Source organism: Anser brachyrhynchus (genome assembly GCF_964034855.1).
Source record: "Anser brachyrhynchus genome assembly, chromosome: 3".
Taxonomy (NCBI): Eukaryota; Metazoa; Chordata; class Aves; order Anseriformes; family Anatidae; genus Anser; species Anser brachyrhynchus.
In genome coordinates, this window is record NC_137696.1 from 18,532,834 (window position 1) to 18,545,890 (window position 13,057).

The following is a 13,057-nucleotide window of genomic DNA, read 5'->3' on the forward strand; positions in this document are numbered from 1 at the left end:
AAGAAAGCACTTGTTTTAACATGTAGAAAACCCATTTTAATGAGTTGGCAAATAGTTCAGAATTTGTTCTAAATGAGCTGTCAGGAAAGCTGCACAAGTGAAAATATATGATGGTGGGATGCTGTGGAATTTACGCTGTGCTTCTCTCAGCCCCAAACCTGGGGAACATGCTGGCAAAATTGAAACGATTTGCAAATTAGTTTGGAAGCTTGGACTCAGTTTCACCAAAGGAAAGACCTAAATCCCTTTGCAGCAGCTAAGACTGACAGCAGGTGCTCTGCCTTTCCAAGGAAAACTCCTTTCCATATGAAACTACGTCTGTGCTAAATGAACAGAGGACTGTGCCCTCTTTCCACTCACAGTGGGGTGACACTGAGTAACAGCTTGTGCCAACACGGACATGGTGGTGTAAGGTGAAGCTGCTTTTGGAGGAAGCAAGAAGAGAGTAGATGGGGAGGCCAACATGTCACACGTGCCTTAGGACTGGTCCTTGCAGAAATACCATCTTCCATCCACTGCTCTGCAAGCATCATGGTCCCATAAACACTGCCAACATGCACAGTAGGTTACCGAGCAGTCCCAATTTCATTGTTTAGGCTCCAGAGGCACAGTGGGACCCTGACACAATTTGAGTTGGGGAATACCTGCTGCTTTACCCAGGTTTGGTGGGGTCATTTGCTAAGGGGATCGTTCTGTCATCTCTCTAACTGTTTGCACGTAATCATTCCCCTTCTTCCACCCTCCCCTCCCAGAGAAACAAAAGGAAAGCACATCGCCAGAGGCAGGAGCTGAGAAAAACTCGGCGATTAATGAGTAAGTTGTCACAAGGCTTTGCTCAGTTCCCCCTGAGCCAGCCTGAAAAATGTGCAAGGCTCCCTGACACGTGACATAAACTGTTGGCCCCACTGAAGTCAGAGAGACTTCACCCAAAACTGCAAACTGTCTTAGAGGCATTCTTAGCTCTGGCATTAGTCCAAGCAAACAGAGATGGTCAGCAGAAATACTCTACAATTCTGCCACAGATGTAGCAGGAATGGGAAGAAGATGTACAAACCAAATAGATACCCTCCCAGAGAAACAAATGAAAGGGTCAATAATTTGGTCACTGCATCAATGACTGCAGCAAAGCGTGGGCCAGGTCTTGCTTCTTGGTGCACTCACATCATTCCAACAAATGTGTCTTGTCTGGTTTGAGTAGCACTTGGGAAAATGCCATTTTAAAGCAGCTTTATCTCATGCCTTCGAGCTGCACTGTCAGATTCCCTTCATGTTGCCTCTACACTCGTGTATCATCCAGATAATGCTTGGCTCTGGAAATGCAGGTCTCACCCCAGGCATTTCATTGACAGCTATACTGTCTTCATGGAAAATGCTTGCTTCGAATTCGTGCAAATGAGGCTCTGCACAAATAGTGACACCAGGGCTGGCTGGTGTGCAGACTAATATATGTTCCTCATGTAATTTTTGAGAGGTCATTTTGAAAGGGTTGGATTATGAGGAAGGTTCGCTCCCACCTCCTTAAAGCTGTCTTACATGGCAAAGGTCCAAAGTCGTTGGAAACAAAAGCCATCCTTTGGTCCTTTCCACACTCCTCAGGAAGAAGAGGAGAAAAATAAAGAGAGGCCACAGGGAAAAATGCTTCGGCATGCCCAACTGACATGAGACCCAGGAGCGCTTAAGGAAGTCAAAAGGATGTTGATGTTGTCAGGATTTAGGACTGTCCCGAGCCACCCCTTGCTCCCTTTCCAATCGCTTTCCCAGCTGCCTTTCCAATTGGCTGTTAAAAGGAAGATGAAGACTCAACAACACTGGAAAAGATAATTTGGCTCCAAAGTCTGTGGAGTGCCAACAGATATGATTTTGTAAAGTCCTGAACCAGGACTGCTTATGATATATTTGGGATTCTACAGCTGATATCTCTACTATCCCAAGGACCTAAAGGCAGCTATGATACATGTTCCCTCATCACCCACACCACCAAAGTGTTATCACGCCCAACAGCCCGGCTTCAGCCTGTGCCCTCTCCCAGGCAATACCCAACCAGCAGTAAATAAGTGCCATGGATGTTTCTGAGAGGTACGAAGGGCAGAACCATCTTGTTTGGGTAAGTAAGAGACTTTAGTGGCCTGGACACAGTTGATGTTGGACCATTCAGCTTGTGGACGATAAGGTGGATCCAGGCCTGCCTCGTTTAGTAGATAGGACAGAGCAGGTGGTGTTTGCTTAGTCCTTCCACGGATCTAAGCATTTATCTGGCCAGCGCCTACCTGCTGCGCATCTAAACCAGTCTTGTAAGCCAATCTTGCAGATTCTGAGTGACACTTTCCCCTTGGGATTGGGGAGGATGGAAAGAAAACATCTGAAATGAAGCAAGGACAAGACAGGAAACATCCTTCCTACACAGAGCTGCTCCAGTAAGAGGGCTAATGCATTGCTCAGGGCATTCTCTCCGGGGCCCTGCATAGCTGTGCAGCTTGCATATGCCTCGGGGAAGGTCAGCAAAGAGAGGTGTGGATGGCAGCATGCAGTCAAGGAAAACTGTCACTTCAATCCGTAGCTGGCTGGCTACCTTTCCAGAGCTTGACCCAATGTCTCAGCCCTGCAAGTGTGTGGCTTAGAGGTGAGGAAATGGTGAGATTCTTGTGCCTTTCCATTATACTACCTTAATAGCTAATAATAATAATAATAATAATTAATAACAATGGGGCATTGATTTTTCTTTTCCAGGTGAAATTCCTGAGTGGCTGGCCATTAGGTTTAAATCAATAACACCTTGATTGCCAGTGCATTTTGATGCACAGCCAAAACAAGGTCAATGGCTGTCTGGGGAAACTGAGAAACTGTTGAGGTGCCCAGAGATTCTTTATCAATAAGAAAACAGGATTAAGTGTTGTCAGCCACAAATGAAATCTCATGTCTTCACTGATAAAAGCGAACCATTTCTGGGCTTTTCTCTCCTGAACCATTGGCTGAAGAGAGTTAAATCACACTTCCAAGGCCATTGTTGCCTGCTGTTATCCTGGTGTTGGTAGGAGAATTAGACTTATGGCCTGGAATTCATTTCACCTACCTGACAATATTTCTTGGGAGAAATTAATGGCAGTTATGCAAGGTGCATAGGACAGTCAGGCAGGCAGTCTCTCTGTAGAGCAACAATACACCTGCAATCCACAAGTGAGACCCTTTCAACTTAATACTAACCTTCAGGTAAGTGAAGAAAGTGTTGTGAGTCCTCCAGGTTCAGCTGGAGGAGTAAGGGACAAGGGCACGTGGTTGTGAATGATGCTTGGGGGCAAAAGGCTCAGAGCCTGTACTCTGCCTGCAGGGCCTCCTTGGAGGGGAGGCCGATCAGTCACCATCCTTTCATTAAGGGCTTTTCCTGGCCTGACCTGCTCCAGGCTCACATGTTCACAACTCACAGGCAGGTGCTAAAATGAAGACTGCCCCAATTTCCAGGCCAAGCTGCAGCCTGGAGGATCCCGGATGGCAGCGCGACTGAGCAGACATCCTCTGATAGACAACCTGAGGCAATCAGAGGATGTCTTCTCCGCAGGGAGCCAACACTCAAAGCAAAAAGAGAGCCACTCTCATTGTGTAGGACCTCAGCGAGGCCTCAAAATGATGCTGACAGGAAAATGAAACTCATCAGAGCCCTTTAAATAAGAGAGCTGTTCAATCTGCTCCAAGATGCAGAGTTAATTTAACTGGTTTGATTCAGGTTTCATTTGTCTTCACACGGTTTGAATTTCTTCCCACAAATCACTCACTGGTGCGCAGGCTAACCAGAAATAATTCTGCACTTTCAGACTTGAGGCTGGAACCAGAAGGGAAAACCAAGTTCAAGCTATTGACAAATACTAGATCAAACTTCGATCTATTTTTTTCCTTGGGGATTAGAAATTTTTACCCAGGTCTCTGGCACTAAAAGTGGAGCTATTCATTATTTAAACCTTCATTTTTTCTCAATTTCTTGCATTTCTTTTTTTCTTTTTTCTTTTTGTTCCCCTCTCTCCTTCTTTCTTGTTTTAATAAGAAGCTGTAACCTGTGCCAGGATATCTCATCTGCAAAGCTGTGGTTTATTAAGCTATCACTTGTGTCACAGCAGAGCCCAGCTACGGTAGCTGCAGTGAAGGCTGTGCTCTGCTGGCTGTTCTGCAGGCTCCTCTGATGACAGTGGCTGACAAACTAATTAAGCAAAGGGTGTGAGGCAGAAAAATACAAGCTGCAGAGAGGGTAAGGAGAGAAGAGCTGTGCCCCAGGCTCTGTCAGACAAGGAGTGTCAGCCAACTCTGATAGTGCCCACCATCCCAAAGCTCTTTCTTTCTTCTGTAACCCAGTGGATGCTGTTGTCTTCCAGCCTCCATGGGGCTCTCCCCTCCATGCAGCTCTCACACAGCCTCAGGTTGTTTCAGCTTTTGGGAGCACCCTACCAGGTACCAAAAGGTCTGTGTGAACAACCAGCTCAGTTACCTCTGGAAAACAAGACTAATGCAGAAAAGCTCCAGACCCCAGATCAGAAAGACATTTATCTGGGCAGAACCACAACCTCAAGGTCTTGCCTGGCCAGGAGAGACAGCATCAGCTCAAATACGTGGTTTGTGGGCAGGAAAGCTTGCAGAGGAAGGCAAGACATCCTGATGCTGGAATCCCCATCCGCTTCCAAGGCTTATGGCCATGCCCCTGCCATTCTCCTCTGATCCAGCTAGGAGGAAGGGCTCAAAGAGCTTGTGTTCCTCTGCACTAGTCTTTCCTGGATATAAGGACCAACCTTTTCACCATGAAGGGAGTCAAGCATGGGAAAAGGCTGTCCATGGAGGTTGTAGTCTCCATCCTTGGAGATTTTTAAGACCCAGCTGGATGAAGATCTGAGAAACTTGTGACCCAGAGAAGACCCTGCTTTAAGACAGAGGTAAGATTAGAGACTACCTGTGGTTCCTTCAACCTGAGTTACCCTATTATCCAAATCTCCCTGTTCCTAGCAGATTCCCACCTGTTTCCCCTGCTCCCAAGAAGACACCACTGCTCCTGCACCTTCCTGCTAACCCCTCAGTGACTCCAAACCTAATGCCTGCATGGCCAGAAGGGACGATAACAACACCTTGCAGACCTCTGTCACCAGAAACTGCTGCTGCCTCATGACTACTGGAGTCCACAAAGTTCTGTTGGGTTTGATGCTAGTTCCCACGCTGCCAGCACAGAGAAAGGAGAGGGTAGAAAGCTATCTTGAAGAGCTGCAAATAGTGAGACCTGCAGCCTGACAAAAACCACATGGAGAGGTTTGGAGGCTACAGGTTTCCTAGTGCAATCTTTCAGGGGTGAGGGTGGTTTTTTTGTTTGTTTGTTTGTTTTTTTATGCATACTGCATAGGCTTCATCATGGTTTAAGGTATTTCAAACATCTAGAAATTACAGCAGCACTTATGGACCTTTTGTTTGAGAGAAATCACCATGAATCTGGAGAGCTGATTTCAAAGTAAAATATTTAAGGAAAGGAAGGAAAAAAAAATCCTTTCCCACCTGTATTTTTCTTTTTGATCTAGCTGGGCTCATTATAATAGTTTTTGTTTTAAGAAAATGCTGCTACTTCAACAGCTGAAATTCCTTTTGACCTATTAAGTAAACTACAGGGAGTTTCATAAAGCAATGCAACTAACTCACACTGGGGGAATTAGGTATGCATGCATTAGTGATAGCTAAATGTTTAATTGCTAACGGTAGAAGTAAAAAGACCTCCATGCTATTTTAGTATTACCAATATGCAGCAAATCCACTGTGAGACACAGGCCTATCCTGCCCTAAAAAGGAGGGAGTCAGGGTGCAATGAGATGCCCAAGGTCATGTCAAACACAGTAGCAGAGCTGGAAATAAAATCCAGGTCTCTTGATTGCCTGTCCAGAGGTATATTTAAATGTGGAAACAATTACAATATGCATATTAGGTCTGCCTGAATAATTGATTGCTTGATTCAGCAGCTAAACCAAAGAACAGAGGGGAAACAGGTGGAATTACCTCATGTTGACCTAAAATATAAAATGTTCCCCCTGCAAGAAAATATTTTTTTTTGAGCAGATGGGAGCATCTTGTATTAGCCAAAATTAACTGTAATGTTTCATTTATTTATTTTTAATTGAATGAACTTGCTTTTAGTTCAATTTGCCTCAAGTTGTCTCCAATAAAAGATGACACATTCAGGCTTTTCTAGCCATCCTCCTTCCCGACCGGTTTTGACAGCCTCAACAATTTATTGAGTTCAGTCCAAATTCACAACTTTTTTCATTTGATGACAGAACTGCATTTTCCAGCTAATAAATAACTGACCTGAATAACAGCACCTGGCTGTAATGTAAATAACCCTCTCTGTTGTGGAAGGCGCCAGTATAAAAATACCTTGCCATCTGCACAACTTACGGCAATTACTTTGCAAAGTGAAAACAGTCAAAAATCAGGCTCTGTGTCTCTTTAAGCAAGAAATTCATTTCACCAAAGTAATCGGGGAAAGCTCAGTGTCAGAAAGCTATTATCAGCTACCTAACCACGTCTGGACGCATGAATGCTATGAATCAGTCTTTGGCCAAGCGGCTGGCGAGTTCAGTGTGAACGTGTAAAAACCAGTGGACCTTGTCCTAACTCTGCACCTCCGCATGAGTGGAGCCTCTTGTGCACATGCCTGGCGCACGCTCCTCTCACACCTCCTCCATCTCTCCTGGTTGCAAATCTGTAGCCTCCTCTTTGAGCCTGGCCATCCAGGACCTTGCAGAGCAAAGGATGCCTTTGTGCCAGCTTGATCGCTGGGTCCTTTGCAGCACTGCTACTCAGAGATCCCCAGTACTGCAGAACGGGACCATCTGACAACCCCAAATGCATGAAGCCTCACAACACCCCTCTGAGCCACCCCCCCCACTACTTCACACTGGGGAGACTGAGGCATGAGGAGTGATTCCTGCTATAAAAGCCCTACCTCTCCCAACAGATGGCCAAGCTGACTTTTCCTCTCCCTCCAGCCATCCCATAAAGCTGTGCTGCAAAACTCCCCGATTAAGTCCAGCCCCATAAAACTGACCTTCATGAGACCATAAGTAGAGTTACACACAATAAAACAACTCAGGTCACTACCTTCAGCGGAGTGGTCAGGCTGAAGGATCTGTTTGCCAACTCCAGGAGCAGAAAATTGTGCTGCCTTTTGCTTTCAAAGCAAGTGAATGCGGCTGTTCTCTGGGGTGTATAATTGCATTCTTAATTGTACTGAGTGCCCTCGCTGAGAAAAACTTCATCCAGACAGAGTCCCATGACTCTCCTGCATGCAGTGGAGAGCACTCCTCGCCTCTGACTGAGAGCTGCTCTAGCTTGTGGGGAAAACTTTAGCTTAGACCCACGCTTATCATGCCGAGTTTGAGGCCAGAGCAATTGTTCTTGTGGATTTAACCACTATCCATGCTTTGAAGAGTGAAAACTTGCACACAGCTAACTACTTGTTTCACTGTGTGTCATCATTTACTTGACAGACAAGCCGTATCCTCAGGTGAAAAGATGCAATGCCTCCGTCCTCTTGGTTCCTGCACCGCTGAGTCTAGGTGGTTTCTGAGAGTCAGTCTAGATTTAAAGGTCTGTGTAAAAGTGAATTACCGCAAAAATCTCTCTGCCTAATTTCAGTGTTGTGCCTGGTGTTGCAACAGAATTGAAACTGTCCAGCCTAGAATAAAATACCTGATGCTCTGCCCTGCAGAAACCTGCAGCAAAGCGAAGATCCCCTGCAGCATGCAGCAGAGCATTTAAATGAACAGAGAGTGCGTGAACGCAGGAATATCAGCATCATAGCATCCCCTGGCCCTCTTGGTCTGCTTGTGGGCTGAGTCTGGTGCCTCTCTTTGACCTAAAATCCCTGTAACCAGGCTGGTGCACAGACAGAAACACCCAGATATGTGATGCTCTAAGCTAGGAGTTAAGATCTTCCTAAGGAAGGAATGACAAATAAAGAGAGAACTGAACAGGAAAACGGCCTGGTGGTGTTGGCTCAGTGCAAAATGAAGGTGTCCGCTTCTCCTGCCCCAAGGAAAGCACTTCAGGGTTGTAAGTCACTTTGTTAGCAAAATGCTTCTGTGATACTGTAAAATTGCTAGTGCTGGTTCATCAGGGCGAGGATGATTAGATTAAGCAGCCACTGCTGGGGCAATAAAATCAGGCTTGCTTCATCAGGCTCTAGAAGAATTGCAGAGCCTGAAATATGCTGTGGGACAAAACCTTTACAGAAGTGATTTAGATATAGCAAGACTGGTAGCTGAAGGCAGATAGGACAAGCAGGGAAATGCTGAAAAATAGTATCAATGGGTGTACATTGACCTTTACAGACCTTTCTTAACCCCATATTCAACCATCCCTGAAGAAATCAGAGCTGAAATGAAACATGGGGCCCTTTACACTCAGGACATTGCAAGAGCTTGAAGAAAAGCCCTATGTTGACTTTCCTCTTCCTCCTTCCCATATAAAAATAGGAAATTTCTGTATGGGAGGCACAGGCGTTCAGCTGGCAGCAGTTCCACGCAACATCGCCTCCGTGATCCTGCAAGCCATATGCAGTGGGGAGAAGGGAGATTATTTTGCTGCAGAAAACACAAGAATAGGAGCAGAAAGGTGGGTGAATGGGGTGGGGACCACGCTCTGAGCACTGCATGCAGCAGGCTGCTCCTCTGAGAGATGTTTTGCAGGAGCACGCTGAGCACAGCTGTCCTGCCCGACCTGATGCCAGGCAGGATATCTCATGGGACCTAGGACGATCAGGGGACCCCTCAAGGAGCTGAACCCTTTGATTATCCCATGATTATCTTCCAAGAAAGTTATCCAGTTGCAAATGCGACTTAAGAGACTTTCCCTATCCCCAGGGAGTTTTGAGGGGTCTGAGCTCTACTCAAAACACATAAACCCACATAAACCCCATTAAACATCTGCTCAAATTCCAGCAGCTTGGTGTGAACAGTCAGTTCATTCTTCCTGTGCCTCAGTGAATTGGAGTCTCAGAGCTCAGTGACAGAAATAATTTACTGCATGGATTTGGGTGGATGGTTAATGTGAGGGAACTTTGCACATTCGGGTTTTATATAGATGCAGATACACAGATACACATTTGCAGCGATGCCATGTTTAAAATTGGGAGTGCTAAAGGCATTCATGGACTCACACCTCTCATGTACTGCACCACTATTTTAAAATGCAGTCTTTGCTGGTGCAATGAAAATAACCAAAATTCGTCATTCGTTCAATATTATGACATTAAACTCAAAGCTCTGAATCTTTTGCACTAGATTCATAGGTGGTATAAGCTGGTCCAGCTCCACCTGAATCCTCGGGGTTACTGACATTTACATCTGCTGAGCAGCATTTTGCTGTGATCTCATTGCTCAAAGTAGTTTCCAACTTCTACCAGAGAGAGTATTCAGAAATGTTTGTTTTGATAGCCAGAGGATGTGTATTCAGAGATGAGCAGATACACACTGACACACTTACACACACACACTATTCATTCAGTTTTGTCAAAATAAAATCATTGAACATGCAGAGCATTTTCCTCACGTTTTAGTCTGCAATTCTTTTCCATTTTTTCCTCAATTCTGCTGTACAGTGACCTATAAAAAGTTGAGTCTCCAAAGTGAAGAAAACAAAATTTGGAAGTCCCAATATGTAATCTGCAATCCTACTAACCAAACAACCTGTATTGCAAATTCTTCTGGACAGAGGCATTTATAGCTGACTTATAAATGTCTACAAATGCAAATTCATAGTAGAGACACGGACAAAAAACCTTGCCCAATTATGTTGGCACTTCTTCTCTGATACTATCCTTAGAAGCCAAGGCATTTTAAATACTGCAAGCAGTGTTCATCAAGTTAAATGTGTCGTGGTGGTGCCCATGCACACCAGTACCGCATTACATCTGCATTTGTATAACGAAGAGCCTCCCTGAGCATGTGAGATTTATTCCAGAGCATACGTTACCAGCGATGTGAGATGTCTGCTTGCCCACTTAATAAGAGGAAACCTACTTAATTCTTACAAATGCATTCATCTTACATACACCCTGACACGACCTGTAGTTACCAAACTGCCAATAAAATGTCACCTTGGCCAGTAAAATGCAAAGTGGTTTATTCTTTGGAGCGAAGTAATTTGAAACTAATATGAAGAGCAACTAAATGCAGCTTCTTTGAAGATGATAGCTCATTAACTATAATTAAGAGTAAGTCATTTAAATACATGAATGTAGAAAAGTGCATTCTCTGCTCTGGCTGCATTTTATAATACACAATAATCCCCCTGAAAATACCAGTTAACTCATCTTCTTGTGTTTAAGAATATCAAAGCATCTTTTAATTGTTGTTAATGCCCTGTTTATGAGGGATTAATATCTAATTATTTGTGATTTGAATATTTAATCTCCCTGGAAGTTTAGATTTCTTTATTTTTGGCGTCCTTCTCATTACATGCTGAGGCTGCAGCCTTCCCTCCTATTTTGAAGACACAGTTCAACAGATTGCTCTCCAGAGCAACTCCTGCCACTAGGTAGCTCCATGGTTTTTAGGGGAGAAAAAGCCACCACCACTGCTGGTCCTGGACAGACCCTTGCACCTCTCCTCCTGCGCTGCATTTTGGACTGAGGAGCGCTACCAGCCCTGTTCCAGGAAGGCTTGCCCTCTGCACCACCAGTTCCAGAAAGGTCTCAAAGCATTTTTGCCAGCCTGTGCCTACCGGAAGGTCCTCCTTGATTCCTTGTGGGATGCTTTAGGAGTACCTGCCCCAGAAGGAAGCAGCAGGTGTGGGTTACTTACCCAAGGTCACCCCACTACACAGCAGGGATCGCTCCTGCCTCCTCGCCTCTAACCATCCCTCTCTCCAACTTAGCTGCCACTGCCCGCAAACTACAGGGGTGGGAAGGAAAAGAAATTCAACCCAGCGACTCTGGAACGGGGTGCTGAGGCAGGAGGGCAGCTGGGGCCGCAAGCAGCCCAGCCTCCCGCAGCCTGCCCCGGCTCAGGCTGTGCCCCGGGGCTGTGCACCCCGCGCCCCCTCTCCCCATCCCGGGGCGCAGGGGAGGGGAAGATGCTCTGCCACGGGGAGCAGGAGGGGGCTCCTCCTGGGGAAGGGGAAAAGAGGGGGATCCCACGCACAGTTTCCCTTCCAGAAAACTCGCCACTGCTCCCACGGCCCTGGGAAAAGCCCGATCCCTCCCCTGACCCCCTCCAGGCGCTCCGTGCCGGACCGGGCGTGCAGATTTCGGCTCTCCAGCGGGGCACCGGGGCAGCACCGGGCAGGGGGACCCCCCCAGCTACCTGCCGGGGGCAGGATCCCAGCCACCCGGGCTCGGTGGGATCCCCCTCACCCCGGGGCTCCCCCCGGGGACCCTCCGCCGCGGCGGCTGCGGGAAGCGCCGTGCCCCCCGCTCTCTCGGCGTTCCCCACCCCCCCCCCCCCCCCATCCCAGGGGGCTGGGGATGCGGGGATGCGGCGCATCGCTCCCCGGAGGAGCCGGGGGGGGTCACTCACCTCCCTGCAAGGTGACCCGCAGCGCGATCCGCCCGCCGGGGGCTGCAGGAGGGGCTCCGGGCTTCCCCGGGCCGCCGGAGGCTCAGCGGCCGGGAGAGGAGCCCGGCAGCATCCCGGCGGCTGGGGGGAACGGAGGGGGGCACCGGGGGACCGGGGAGGGGGACCGGGGAGGGAGGGAGCCGGGGGCCGGGCAGGGCGAGCGGCCGGCGGGGCTGCGCCGCCTGCACCGCCGGGCTGCACTGTGCGCTCAACTCGCGGGGAGGAGGAGGAGGAGGAGGTGGAGGAGAAGGAGGAGGAGGAGGAGGAGGAGGGAGGGAGGCGGAGGGAGGCAGGAGAACCAGCCCTGCGTGGCAGCGCGGCCAACTTTGCTCCTGCTGCAGGAGCAGCATCGCAACCCCCCCCGGGTGTCCCTCCGGGGGGAAAGGCAAAACGTTTCGCTGTCTGTCCCCCGTCTCCTCCTCCTCCTCCTCCCGGGGCCTTCCTCCCAGCCAGGGGGGCTCTGCTGCTCCCCACCCAGCGCCCCTCTTCCCACCAGGCAACCCCCCTGCACCTTCCTTGCCCTGCCGCAGAGGCACCCCAGCACGGCTCCCCCAGGGGCACGGGCACCTGCGGGCCCCGAGATGGACACACAAACTCCCCGAGGAGCTGGGGAAGGCTCCAGCAGGTCTGAAGAACTTTATTTATTTGCTTGATTTTATTATTTCTTTTTTAGTATCGTGGCGAGCACACTGGGCTGCCTGCTGCAGCGTTGAGGGGGTGTTCCCTGCTTTCCTAATAACCATAAATAATATGGGAAAGCAGGGTTCATTCATTCCTCTTCACATCCCCAGCCGGCCTGCTAGCCAAGTCATTTGCCTAAAAGCTTCTCTGTCACCACTTTTCTAGATGCTTCAACATCTATGGCTTAAAATGCTGTTGGAAGATCACATGCCCAGTTTAGATCACTGCTGTCCTTTGCTGCCGCAGGGAGAGAGACACGAGGCCCTATATACCCAGTGCGTTTTTGATGTATCCACCTCTCTGCTTGGGGTAAGGCTGTTTTCTCGCTCTTTTTGCCTACTGCTTGTTATTCAGACTCTCAGAATAACCTATGCCAAATCTTTGCTGAAGGAGGATGTTCAAGATTTAAAATACAAGCTAAACAACTTGCGCCTGTCTTGGGGATTTTCAGCAGAAAATCCCTCCAGCCCCATTTCCCCCTCTTCCACCATATTTTAGTTCTCATTGGGCTCACTCTTCAACGTGAGCAAATACTTTCCCTTCCTCTTAGTCCAATGGAACCCCCGGGATATTTCGTTTTCATCCCAGAAAAAAAAAAAAAAGATAGAAACTCAAAACCTTGTATCTTCTGGAAAAACAAAAACAAGCAAACAAAAAAATCAGAATAGTATTTGAATGTTCAGAAACATCCAAACATTTTTCCTGATTATTATTATTATTAATTTTACTTTCCATAAAAGTAGCCTTTGTGGTTTGATAGATTTGATTCAATATACCTCCAAAAACAGCAGTAAGTGATCCTTTCC

The 13,057-nt window shown here is 47.7% G+C and overlaps 2 protein-coding genes across 3 annotated transcripts in view; one reads left to right on the forward strand and one right to left on the reverse strand.

Moving 5' to 3' along the window:
- The window catches only part of SYNDIG1 (synapse differentiation inducing 1), a 73,399-nt gene extending 61,497 nt beyond the window's left edge, over window positions 1-11,902 (reverse strand). The window contains exon 1 of one of the 2 annotated variants that reach the window (XM_080584675.1): window positions 11,532-11,902. The gene's annotated coding sequence lies outside the window, so the exon portion shown is untranslated. The remainder of the gene's footprint in view (window positions 1-11,531) is intronic. The other variant, XM_080584676.1, reaches the window with a different exon arrangement.
- On the forward strand, window positions 11,488-13,038 carry LOC308192828 (uncharacterized protein; the record flags this gene model as incomplete). Its single annotated transcript, XM_080586772.1, has 2 exons — window positions 11,488-12,195; window positions 12,498-13,038. The coding sequence occupies 2 exons, from the start codon at window positions 11,488-11,490 to the stop codon at window positions 12,747-12,749; spliced, it is 960 nt and encodes a 319-aa protein (XP_080442898.1). The 3' UTR covers window positions 12,750-13,038.
- Between the last annotated feature and the right edge of the window lie 19 nt (window positions 13,039-13,057).